The following is a 13,599-nucleotide window of genomic DNA, read 5'->3' as shown; positions in this document are numbered from 1 at the left end:
TCCCCCCCCACCCCCCCCCACCTACAAACCTCCCTCCTCCGCACAAAGCGGCTCCGAACTACCAACCCCTTCCTTTTTCTTGCCCTTCCCCTCCTCCAGGTAAAGTAGAGCCCGGCGATTGGGCAGACGCGCCGCCCGTTCCCGGTCCGCGTCCAATCCGGCTCGAGCTAACGGAGGCAAGGCGCCCAATGGGCGCGAGGCCTGACGCCCCTCGCCCGCCACAGACGGGGCGGCGGAGCCTGCGGAGTGCCATTCGGAGGGAGGGCGGCGGAGCAGGAGGGTAGGTTGGCAGGACTGGCTGGCTGCAGGTGCGGTAGCGCCGCCTCCCCCCCCCCCCGAAGCTCGCGGCTAGGTAGGAGCGCGAGCCTTAAGCAACCCCCCCGCTCCCACCACCGCCACCCCAGCTGTGCCTCCTCAGCGGCCGGCGCCGTGTGGACAATGTGAGCCGCGAGGAGCCGAGCTGCCGACGAGGGCAGCAGCCATGGTCATAGCTGAGCGGTAGAACTTGCCTCACTCGGGATCCCCGGTCGCCTTCCCATCCCCCCTTTTTTTCCTTCCCAGGGGAAAGAGGCTCAAGGGGGGGGGGGAAAACCCGCCTCGTTCCTGTGGCCCTCGGAGCCGCCGCCATGTCCAGCTCCTCCTCGCAGACCCCTCCTCACCACCCGCCCGCGCAGAGGATGCGCCGCGGGGCCGCCGGGTCCCCCACCAGCGGCGGCGGCGCCGGAGCCTCCTCAGTCGGTAGTAGCGGGGCCGGAGCAGCAGCAGCAGCAGGAGGAGGAAGCGGCGGTAGCGGCGCCCCCGGTGGCAGCTCGGGGACTAGCCGGCTGCTCCAACCTATCCGCGCCACCGTCCCTTACCAGCTCCTCAGGGGCAACCAGCACAGCCCTACTCGCTCTCCCGCCGCCTCAGCCTCGGTGGGGAGCAACACCGGCCCCGGGGGGCCTCGCGGAGCAGCAGGAGGAGGAGGCGGCAACAACGGCGGCGGCAGCAGCCCGCCCCCGCCCAGCTCGACCCCTCCGTTGTCCCTCGCGGCTGCCGCCTCCCCGCCAGGAGCAGGCGGCGCGGCGGAGCCCGGGAGGGTGAAGGTGAGGCAGAGGCGCTCGCCCGACAGCAGCGGCAGGCGGAGAAGCATCTCACCTGAGAGGAGGAGCCCCAGTTCGCCCATCTACAGAGGTAAGGGCACCTGTGGGGCTCTCACCTGGAATCCGTCTCTCTCCGCCCCCCCCCCAAATCCCCATTTTCCACCTCAAACTCGCCACGCAGCACTGTGGAGAAGACCCTCCTTGAGCCACCCCTCTAAAAAATAAACGACCCCGCGGTTCATGTTTCGGATTATGGCACCACCTTCCCGATCTAGCAGCGCATTTCTGTCAAGGGTTTGCTCGGAAGTATCTTCCCGTCTTTTCGGTGGGGGCCTCATGCCCAGGTAAGTGTGAATACGATCGCCAGCCCTAAAGAAGGCGAAGTGACTCAGCCCTTAAAAAAAAAACCCACAAACACCCAACAATACACCACCCTAAATGTTAAGACTCAGGGTCTTAATTCAACTCGATCTTGAAACGGGGCAGTCTTGCTTAGTGACCCTTTTTAACACCCTGCATCTACCGTACTCTGCTATACTCCTCGAAGTTTAGGCTTCTGAAGGGCTATTAAACTCTACCTTGCAATCCATTATCTATTGGTAAAGGGAACCTTGTTGCATATACTTAAAGGAGAGAGTGGAACTCCCAAGCTCTATTAATGCAGAGCTACTAAACTAGAAAGTAAGCTGCTGCGTTTTATGTGTGTGAATAGAATGCTTGGACTGGCTTGTGCCCTGAAGCAGAATTCTCAGTTTAATGAAGTATATTTTATCCACCTTTTTTAAAAGGGGTTAGAAGAGTGTTTTTCAACGCTTGCGTTGCAGCATGCTGTATCCATGCCTTGTATGGAAATTTTCATCTGGTTTAGTGCCTAAAGGCTGGGCTAATGTCTGATGGTTCCATATTGGCCAACTTACATTTAAATACTTCAGTAGGTTATTGAAGCGTAAGTTCTGAGATGTCTGCCTTCAGGGAAGCTGAAGCACAAAGATACTAGCATTCTCTACCAAGACCATAAGATTTGCAAAACAGCAGTGTTTGTAAAAGTATTCCTTTACCCTTTTACCAGGAAGGTATAAAAAACACCTGACCTAATGCTAGCAAAACTGCAGGTTCTAAATAGAATACAACACCCATGCCGCTCCTGCAATATTTCCAAGATATAAGATGCACAAATCTATTCACAAAGCTTTCGAAAACCCCTCTCCCTCAAATGCATCCCTTTGTAGAGCTAAAATTAAACCTTGTTGAACCCCTGGAGGCAAGTAGAATGCACATTCTGTGGTATTCTTGTTAAAGAATATAATGTACTAGGAAAAGTTCCCTCCAAACATATTTGAAAAAGTTTCTTTAAAAGGTGGCTCTGTCCCCTCCCCTTAAGCAGTTGAATGAATCATATGAAATATACTGCTTATCCTTCTATAGATATTGGGTAACCTGTATCTTTAAGCACTTATTTAATCATGCCAAGACTGTGTTTTGTTTCAGAAGCAAATTAGATATCCCTCTTGATAATAGTATTGAATGCAGCAAGTTGGATGCATTATTGCCATGAATCCTTGCAACTTAGTTGTGCAGTTATGGTTATTTGGATTGTACTAAATTCACTCCTCCAAAATGTTGCTTGTATTATACCAGCCTTAAAAACATTTACATCTAGATGAAATTTAATTTCCCCTCTTGCATTTCAAATTACATGTAAGTTATGCAACAGGCCTATGATATTGATTCATCCTTATGGAAACCCTTATGGAATTAGTGTTTCTAAACCAAGTATTTTGTAAAAATGGAGTTTAATCCATGTTACTGGGTCTAGAAAATGTAAGCTTTCTCCTTTTATGGGGACAAGACAAGTGCAAACAATTCTAATTAAGCTAACTCAAACATTTCTGTTTGCTTGCTAAAATAAAACAAAATGGAAAACTGCTAACAAATACTGCATGTTTGAATCTGCATTTAAATGTGTTGTGTTTGTGAACAAATACTAAAAAGCTTATCATTCTTTTGTCAAAGTATTTTGAAATAATACAATCTCTTTTAATAGATGAATTATGTTGCTGCCTTACTTTCAATGATTCAGTCCTCTTAAATTAAAACTGAATGACTTCATTAAACTTGTTTGAGCCTGCCTTAAGCCATCATAGCAGCATCCACGGTTTAATAGAGGTGTGAGAATACAATATATAACTATGGATTGACCGCAGTGAACTGTTAACCTGCATGTACCATAAGGAAATCCTCATTAGTTGAGCTGGCATTTCAAAGCACCCTCCAGTAAATCCCGAACAAATGAAAATATGTGCCCACGTACTGAATATTTGAATTCATTCATTTCATAATATAATTTCTAGAAGGACAGCTATGTTAGCCTGTTGTGGCAAAAAACAAACAAACAAACCAAGCTATTGGCATCTAACTTTACTATGACGTAAGCTTTTATGGACCATAACCCACATTTGTATCTGATGTAGCAGGCAGTAGTCCACAAAAGATTTCTGCCATGATCAGTTTCTTAGCCGTTAAAGTTCCACTAGATTTTGTTGCCTTTTAGGGTCTATGGCATCACTCATCTTAGATAGCAGAACAAGCCTTATTTAATTCTGCAAGCTAATAAATAAAATATTTAGTTTTACTTTCAAATTCTTAGCCTGCAGAATCTGCCCCGTGGACTAGTTTCACCAGTTCTTGTGACTCTGGCCCATGTAGTATAGTTAGCATGGCAACCTGCATTATGGAATAACTTCAGAGAACTCGGTTGCTTTGTGAAAACTCCTTTTTAGCAGAATAAATCAATCTAGCTTCAATCTTTAATTACTCTAATTATTCAGTTACTTATTTTAACTGTTTTCAAAGAGCATGAAAGAATAATAAATATGTTTCATAGATACCATACTTCAGAATGTTTTAAGTCACACATAAATGTATCTTGTTTTCTCTTTGCATTAGTGTTTGTACTGCAATGCATGGCTCTGGCTTTGCAAATGAGTTGCATTATTCAGTTTGTACTGGAGCCATTCTAGGATATATATATATATATATATATATATATATATATATATATATATATATACACACACACACACACACACACACACACACACATAGGTATGTCTTTCACTTTCTTACAGTGTAGATGTTTAAAGGACATTGCTCAGATTTAAGTTCTTTAGTAAAAATGGAGCTGCCAGAGGTTCTTAAAAGAAATCTGCAAAAGTGCTCTGGGTTGAAAGCTTGTACAGGTCAGGCAGCTGCCACTGCAGACGCTGACATCACTACTGCATGAATGAAAACAGCTTCCTCTGGGTTTTTTCCCCTTCCATCATCCTTCCCCCTTTTGCAGCTTAAGGATGATCTAAAATGTTGGTTTTAAAAAACAAAACATTAATTCTGGTTTAAAATAGAATCAAGCCAGGCCAATCTTTAGAGCTTAAATTTGTAGAACAGGGTTGTTGTTTTTCTACAAAAATGCATTTTCTTTCTTTCTACATATTTATGATCTTCAGCAACCTACATTTTAAAGCATAATAGTCATTGCATGCTTTGGGTTTTGTGCATATTTATTTGGAGTACTACAGCATCTGATATTTTACTAAAACTGACGCTTTGCAGTTTTTTCCCCTTTCTATTCCCTTCCCCCCTTTTTTCCCTTTCCCTTTCTATTATATTTTAAAAAACTGTTTCCTTGTTGCATTTTTGAAGATAAAAACAGATGTCTTACAACCAGCCTGGGATATATTTGCATGAAGAGTGGTTTATAAATACGCTAAATAAGCAAGCATTTGTTTTACTGAGTGCCATGGTTATACGAAAAATGAATAGTAATACATATGTGAATTAACCCAGTGCAAAAAGTTGTACTGGAAAATAGTGGTGACTGAACAGCATTTGGTTACTTGAATGCCACTGTGTTAAGATATTAGCTAACCAAATAAAACAGTCATAGTGTTTTATTTGGGAGAAATGCTTGCTGCTTTGTAATAAAACTAATGCATTTCAATTACATAATCCACATTTTACATTCTAATCCGGCCCTTTTTAAACTAATATAAATGTGAATTCACTTGTTAAAAAAAATATTTAAGCTGTCCTTCTGTGAAATCATGACTTCTAAATTTACTCCTGGAGGTTTCCTTTTACCAAATCAAGATAAAAATACGATAAATTAAGCATAGAGAGTACAATTTAAAATGTATCATCTCTGGCAAATTATTTGGATGAGACATGGCTATTGCCTGTAATTTAAAATGGATGCAGATGTTTTCTTACAAGCCTCTAAAGGGTTATGGACAGTGAATTTAATCTTTAAATGCTTTTGTTAACAAGTTCAAGTAGCCTTTGAATATATTCTGAGGCCTAGAGCTTGCTCCTTCCTCCCCCTACTGCTGAGAATAAATTATCTTGGGCTACATTGGCATAAATACAAGATAAAGTTAACTAGACCTGTTTTCTTAAAGGTGAAGGGCAGTTGACCTATGTGATAAATCATTGTGAAAACATAGCCCAAGTTCATGGCTTTCATGTTTGGTTTGATTTATTTACTGGTTATACATATACAGTTGTTTCAAATAAGAGTACTAATGCATCAGGTGCTCCTGTTGGCATGCTCAGTGTACTTGTGCCTTGCACCCTCACATACAAAGTTGTGTTTTTCTTCCATAGTGTGTAGAAAAATGTCATATATGAGATCTCACTGCTCTCTAGAACTCCCCTTGGTGATGCCCTGGACACTTAGCTGAAAAGCTAACTATTTATGACTGCATTGTGATGGTGCACTAAACTAATATTGAGAATGAGATCTCACATGTTCAGAATGGTTCAGTGTGAAACAGGTTGCTTCTGGCCCAACCGTACGCATGTCCCCCCCAAAACATTTGCTCTCTGGCTCATCTTTGGTGGAAATTAGATACAAGAATCAAGACCTTCTTGATGGTGGCACTGCAATTACAGGACACTTTCTCAAAAGTTCAACAAGCTTCCTGTTTTAGACAGATATTGAAAAACCTTATTTAGGAAGACATTTTATTCTTGTGTTTTCACTACTGTTGTGGATAATGTGCTCGTTTATCATCTTCTTTCTGAATGATATTGTTTGTATTTCATAAGTAACAATGGTATGTAGTTGCTTAGCAGATTGTAGCTCTCAGAATCCTGGCTTCTGTGAAAGCGTGGAACCAAAACAGACATTATGGTGGCTATGAGTAAAGTACTTTGTGAAAATTCCATGCGTCCACCAGCATATGTTGCATGCTTCATGTCAACACCTTTACATGTAGAATTTGTGCCTGTTCTGACATCAGATAGACAACATGTTGATGTATGCAAATGAGCACTCCACATGTCGCATAAATGCTTATACAAATAAGCATTTTATCTGTGGCTAAAAGATGTCCTTTTCAGCATCTTAGTAAATTGTTAGAGTTGTCATCGTTCATTTAAGCTGTATCTTCTTTATGTAGAGCAACCTTTCTGATTTATTTTGGTCATGTTATTGGGTGTGTATGAAAGCAGAGATTAGCGCTACACCTCATAGTCAAATTTGACTGGACATAACTGTCCAGAGGTCCTTTACCTTTTTTACCTTTATGCTAAAAATATTTTGGATAAAAACTTTTAAAAGCATATGTCTGAATTAGAATAATAAACTAAAAACCCTAAAGAGGACACAAAGCATGCTGAGCATATTCGATGTTCTCTAGGAGGTGGTGAATACAAGAAGCATCAAGGAGATGAGAAATTGGGACCTACTCAGACCAAAAGGCTTAAGCTCTCATAATTTATGTCCTCCTCTCTCTCCTCTCCACCCTGCCTCATTCCACCCAGAACACTGCAAGTGCCAGCAACATTTTTCAGTAGGGGGCCGGTCCACTGTCCCTCAGACCTTGTGGGGGGCTGGACTATATTTTGAAGAGAAAAAAGTGAATGAATTCCTATGCCCCACAAATAATCCAGAGATGCATTTTAAATAAAAGGACACATTCTACTCATGTAAAAACACGCTGATTCCCAGACCGTCCGTGGGCCGGATTTAGAAGGCGTTTGGGCTGGATCTGGCCCTCGGGTCTTAGTTGCCTACCCATAGTTTAAGGGATTTCTCTCCAATTATTCAGTGTGCCATGAGGTTCCTACCCTTGAGGCCAAATCTTCCCACACCCAGACTCTATATGTTAAGGCAGGGAGATGCAAACATTCTATCTATGCTATATAGCTCATGTTCAGGGATAGATTAGCAGTTTAAGTTCAGTTATTACTATTTCCTTGTATCAGAGTTATCAAGGTAGTTTTCTGTTCACTTCCCCCTCCTCAGGACAATTGCTAAAGTACCAGGGTTTAGAAATCTTGTGCTGTTGCTGTTGTGGTGGAATTTCCCAGTTGCTTATTCCATCCCTTTAATTCATTGAAGGCCTTCAACTGGTATTCTGATTTGCCAGTGTGCAAAATAAAATAAAATGTGGGATTGCTACTTAGGGTGCAGCAGCTTAAATCTTTATTTGTAATTTATCTAGATAAACACCTATATAAAACATTTATTTCATAAGTAACCATGATATGTAGTTGCTTAGCAGAGTGTACAAAATACTTTCCATCTTCTTAAAATGACAGGCAAGTTTAGTCATAACTCAGTTTTGCAAATAATTTAACTTGGATTTTTGAAGTTTAAAACTTTCAAGTTGTTACATATCTGTGTACAACTGTAAAATACTGTCAGGAACCCAGACTAGTACAGTTTACTAAGTTCCTCCTATAACTGAGATGAAGCTTCCTTTTCTTTTTTAACTTCAGATGAGTGGTTTTAAGCTATTAAGGTTCTGAAGTCTATTTTAGCTCCAGAGAGAAAATACATTAAATAAAAGTTGAACTTAATTGTGTATTCTACAAAAAGTGTAATGTTCTTGAATATGATCTGGTTTGGGCTGTAATCCAAGCATTCATTAGCAGTCATGGGGTCATGTAATCTTATCTTTACCAATAGTTGCTCAGTAGTCGAAATCTTTCCTAGTTTTGTTTGCTCTTTTTTTAAAAAAAGGCAAGAGTGCCAGCTACATGACCCCAGTAAAGTCTGGAAAACTCATGTGTTCAGTACTTTATCTGTATATGGGAATTCTGGTTTCAAGAGTCAGTAGCAAACATGACAATGTTCTGTAAATATCACTTATAGCTTAGTACATAAGCATACAAAAAAGTACAAAAAAATTAAATGGAAATCAGTTGAAAATAGTGTTAGAGATAAAGCTGCAAGCTACTGCATGTAAAGATCTAGAACATGTATTTGTTCTTGCCCTTTGGGAAAATATTGTGGGGGGTGGAGGAGGAGGAAGAATTTAAAAAAAGAAAATCCAACGTTGTAGTATACAAAGGAAGGTTTTATTTGTTGGACTTAAAATTATATGTAGACGTTTGAAGAAACTTGTCTTTTTGAGCTTGGGAAATAAATCCTGCCAGAATGTAAATGAAGGAGCAGTAATACATTTGGATGTTACATATATCACAGCTGGAGATCTGCAACAAAATGGTGCAGCGTATCCATGACTTCTTAAAAAGAGCACTGCTGTTCAGGTTTCAGCTATCCTAGAACAGAGTTCACAAGGGAGATTTCAGGAGCAGCCTCCAAGCCTCCTGAAACCTTTGCTGGCTGTATTATATGGCACTAAAGGACATTGTGTGTGCGTGCACACTAATAAGGGGTGCAGAGTAGAGGGAGGGAAAAGACTAGTGGAAAAGGGAGGTGTGCTTTGCTTCTTTACTCCCTCGAAAGCTCAACATATACTGTATTTTACTCATCATGGCATATCTGTCTTATCGAGGAGCTCTAGCTATAGTTTGCCTTTCTGTGATGTGCAATCTAGGGCAGTAAACTTTGCTTTTTATTTATGTGCCACTTTATATTAAAAATCTAAAGCAGCATACAACATAAAATTATAAAAAACAGGGAATTGTTTATATTGAACCATATTTATTTTATGTCCTGTTCCATACCTGTAAATAATATATATTCAAAAATAGTAATGTTACTGGAATTTATGTCCGAAAGAACCATAGCTTCTTATTTTGAACTTTTGTTTTAGCTTCATAATAGCATTACAGAAGACACTTGAAAGCATGGCAGCAGAATAGGTATTAACTGGCACCTAAGGGGAAATGGGGAAACAGTTTGATTTCCACAGTTTTGTTGCCCCCTTTGAAAAGCCTTTCTTTCCAGTGGCCATTCAAATAACATTCATATTTGTTTGTATTGTCTTTAAACATTCATCAGTTTTCACTTGATGCAGAAAATGAAGGAATTTGTGGCAAGAGACAAGCAGGAGGTATTTTGATTGCTTGTCTAAAAGCCTTGCAACTTCACTGCAGGAGTAATATGTGTCACACTAATGATTTGAACCAAATACAATAAAGTGGCTGTATATTCTGTAACTTCTGAAAGCACTTTTACCAACATTGAATCATAATAGTGTAGCTTGAATACCTTATTTAGTAATCTAGTAACAGTGCTACCATTGCTAACATTAATACTTTGAATCTTGAGTTTAGAAATCCTACTGTAGTATATTTGACTTTAAAAAAATACTTAAGATAGGTTATCATGCTCTTTCATTTTGGGGAAAAAAATATATATCATTGAAATCACCATATTGATTCCTGTCCACCTTGGTTCATAAAAGCTAGTAGAGGAGGTATGAGTGGTTGGGTACAGTCAGTGGCGTAGCGTGGGTTCTCAGCACCCGGGGCAAGGCAAGTAATTTGTGCCCCCTAACCCGGAGCAAGGCAAGTAATTTGCGCCCCCTAACCAGTGGATTTTAGCACTCGAGTCTCTTCCACGCGCCCCCCAGATGTTGCGCCAGGTGCAGCAGGCCCCCCTGCACCCCCCACGCTACGCCACTGTTCCCACCACAAGTCTTCAGGACAGCCTTCCGAAGGCTGGTGCGGGGAGAAGGTCTCTCCGCCCCACCGCCAGGCTTCGGAGCATCCTTCCGAAGGCTGGCGCGGGGAGAAGGTCTCTCAGCCCCACCACCAGGCTTCGGAGGAGGTCCGAGGACAGTGGGGTTCCTGCTTCCTCGAGGAGGGCTGGCCAAACGCGCCCCCCCAAATGTTGCGCCCGGTGCGGCCGGCACCCCGGCACCCCCCACGCTACGCCACTGGGTGCAGTTTATTTGCCTGGCTGAAAGTGTCCTCTTCTAAAGAAACCCATGCTGGACCCATTGGCTTTTAATGATTATCATGTAGTCAAAAATACCCTCTCTAGGGCAAAGGAGTTGAGAGAAGGTGTTGGCACAAGTGTAGGTACTCTTGGAGGAGACTGATTATCTAGGCCCAGTTTTGGAACAGAATTGAGTTTGACCTTGGATTCCCTAGTGGATTCCCTTTCTTGGGACAGAGGAGTGCAACCTTGTAACTACTTCTTGATCTCTTAGCAGCTTCTGATGGCATCAACTAGGTGTCCTTCTGGACTGCCTCCAAGGAAAGGATATTGGGGGCCATTGTTTTACAATGGTTCCAATCTTACCTACCAGGTTGGTTATGAAGGATAGCATTAGGGGAGTGCCTTTCGGCTCTCTGGCACTTGTTTTATAGGGTGCCACGGGGCGCTATATTATCCCTGATAAACATACGAAACTGTTGGGAGTAGTTGTTAAGAGGTTGGGAGCCGGGTGTCACCTATATGCCATTAACAACCATCTTGTGTTTCTCTATAACATCTGAGTCAGGTGAGGTTGTGCAAAGCATGGACTGGTACCTGAATGCTGTGGTGGGCTAGATGAGGGCCAGTAAATTGAGTTGAAATCCTGCCCAGGTGGAAACATGGTTGATGAGTGGTTTCTGTGTCTGAGATATAGACCATTTGCCTGTTCTTGCACTCCCTCTGAGCAGGCATTCAGTCTGGAGGTACTCCTGGACCCAGCTTTGTCCCTTGAGATTCAGGTTGCCTCAGTAACTAGGAATGCCAATCACCAGCTTCAGCATGTGCATTAGCTGTGACTGTTCCTGAATCAGGATAGCTTGGTTATGGTGGTTCAAGCATTGATAACTGAGGACAGACTACTATAATACACTCTATGTGGGGCTGCCCTTGGAGTAGGTTTGGAGGCAGTAGCTGACACAGAATTCTGCAGCCGGGTTGTTATTGGGCATGCTACCCTGCACCTATGTGGGAGCTTCACTGGCAGTCACTATGCCTACCGAGTTATTTTTAGTATCCCATTATTATATACAGCTCTAAGCAATCTTGGGCGTTGTGTTTAAAATATGGCCTTATTCCTTACTCCCCTGCCTGATCTTTGTAATTTGCCACAGAGGCATGTCTGACGGTGCCTGGCAGTGCTAGACTGTCCTCGGCAAGAAATTGTGTATTATGTTTGAGTTAAGGAATTCTGTACCTAATAAAATCAAGTTGGTGTTGTCTGTAATGAGCTCCAAGTGCCAACTTAAAGACTTTGTTATTTTAGCAAGTGTTAGGGAAATAATTTATTGTTTTCGTTATCTCATTAGAACATCTATTTTTTGTATTTCAGATTCTTTTATATATGTTGATTTTTATTGATGTTTTGTTTTTAATTCTGTATACCACGTGGGTATCTTTTTATGAATTTGCAGTATAGAAATGAATTATTAATAACTTTGGAGGTAGAAAGTTGCAGGTTCTCCAAATGATCTAGCTTCCCCTCCCTCCCTGCTATTTGATAGTACGTAGTTCAGGACATGGAGATGGGACTTCATGGGATACATTGTCCCCATAATTGGATGTTATATTCAAGTCGTCATTGTCACATGAGGCTCAGAATCTGTTAATAAAATGCAAGGTAAAACAATGAGAAGTGATCTAACTGGAATAGTGTAGCTTCCCCAGCTCTAATATTAGTTGTATTTTCTTAATATAATAACTCTTTGTCTAGCACTCTGTGCCTGCACATACAATGAAATAAACTCTTACAGTGCAGCCCTAACCATGTCTGCTCAGAAGTCCTATTCAGTGGGGCTTAACTTCTAAGAAGGTGAAATTAGGTTTTCAGCCTTACCTATTACAAATTGTATCATAAAAAATATTAGTCTTAAAGACAGCGTGTGGCCTTCTGGTGTATTCTCCCCCCCTCCCGGGAAACTGTATCTTGCCATCAGTTTTCAAAATGCAGAATATCAAGCCTTGGATTTATATATGGTGGGATTGAAAGATGGAAGAGTAAGTGAGAGAAAAACTTACAAAAATACTCTTTCCTGAGTTTACCTTCAGTGTAGTCTGGTTGTAACAGTTGTGCATATTCCCTCTAGTTACAGAATACTTGGCATTGATCACATGTACCTCAACCGTTGAGAGGGTTTTTTTGTACTTAAGGCAAATATTTTCAGTTTTAAAAGGCCTTTTGTGCAAGTTGCCACACTAAAAACAGATGTGAATAGCTAAAAACACCATATTAACTGTTGCATATAACATATTTCTGTTTCAGTGGACAGGCCAAAAGCCCAGCAAATTAGAACTTCTAGCACCATAAGACGTACCTCTTCTTTGGACACAATAACGGGACCTTACCTCACAGGACAGTGGCCACGAGATCCCCACATACACTATCCTTCATGCATGAAGGATAAATCCACTCAGGTATGTTTGAGAAGCCAATCATTGCTATTTACTTAACTGTTGTGTGTCATTCATTCCAAATAATATGTGCAATATATAGCAGTTCTGGTACCTAAAAACACTGTGGATGAGTTGGTTGAGGATAGGTAAGAGAAGAAGCAGAATAGAAGCTGAGGGAACATACTCTCCTTCATATTGTAATATTCCCTAATAGAAACATCTCTCTAGTTCACCCTTGCCTCCACTTCACGCACCCCTGCCATGTTCAACTTCTCTTTTCCTTATTACCCAACAGTCCAGGCTTAGGTTGGGAGTTCCTCAAGGCAGGGATCTGTTATTTTAGAGTCCATTTGGAAAGGTCATAAGGTTCTGAGCAGCCATGTGCAAGATGGTGTTTTTCCCCTACTGCAGCAAAGCTAGGGCATTTGGCCTATTTAGCTTATAAATCACTGGTGAGCTCTGATATATAGAATACCATCTGCATGTTATTTGCGAGGGATTGTGGCTTCTGAAATCATTTCAGGTTTGCCTTATGGCCATGGGGTCTTCTTGCTTGGAGCAGGACAGCTTTATTAATGAAGTTTTTTAAAATTTGAGACATGAGTACGTTGGGTATACAGGAGGGATTCAGAACCTTATACTTAGTCTTCTTTTTTAAATACTATGGAAATGTGAAAGTCCAAAAAGCAGCTGTCACTAATGTGTATCCATTCTAGAGGCCCACCTGTACATCTCCTGTCTCCTGTTCCAGTTTGATTTTTATTTTCTTTTTTGTTCTTATGCTGCTTTTTATGGGCTTGCAGTACCTCTAGAAATCGGCACTGGGACAAGATAGGTGCTTCAGCCTGCTCTTTCAGGAAATGAGCTTTGTTCCCTAGCATTGACTCTTCCTTGCTTCAGATGTTGAGTCTAATATCTGGACAGGCTGGTTCTTTTAGTGTGGCTTTGAAC

At 41.8% G+C, this 13,599-nt stretch overlaps 1 protein-coding gene across 3 annotated transcripts in view; it reads left to right on the top strand.

Annotated features, from left to right (window-relative positions):
* Positions 1-237: 237 nt before the first annotated feature.
* GLCCI1 (glucocorticoid induced 1) overlaps positions 238-13,599 on the top strand; it is a 42,709-nt gene continuing 29,347 nt past the window's right edge. Inside the window, exons 1-2 of one of the 3 annotated variants that reach the window (XM_081164239.1) lie at positions 238-1,173; positions 12,518-12,669. In XM_081164239.1, coding sequence (XP_081020365.1) covers positions 627-1,173; positions 12,518-12,669 — 699 coding nt within the window. In that variant the 5' untranslated portion in view covers positions 238-626. The remainder of the gene's footprint in view (positions 1,174-12,517; positions 12,670-13,599) is intronic. The other 2 variants (XM_081164238.1, XM_081164237.1) reach the window with 2 other exon arrangements.

Source organism: Podarcis bocagei (genome assembly GCF_964188305.1).
Source record: "Podarcis bocagei genome assembly, chromosome: 12".
In the NCBI taxonomy this organism is placed as follows: domain Eukaryota; kingdom Metazoa; phylum Chordata; class Lepidosauria; order Squamata; family Lacertidae; genus Podarcis; species Podarcis bocagei.
This window is presented reverse-complemented; position numbering and strand designations above follow the sequence as displayed.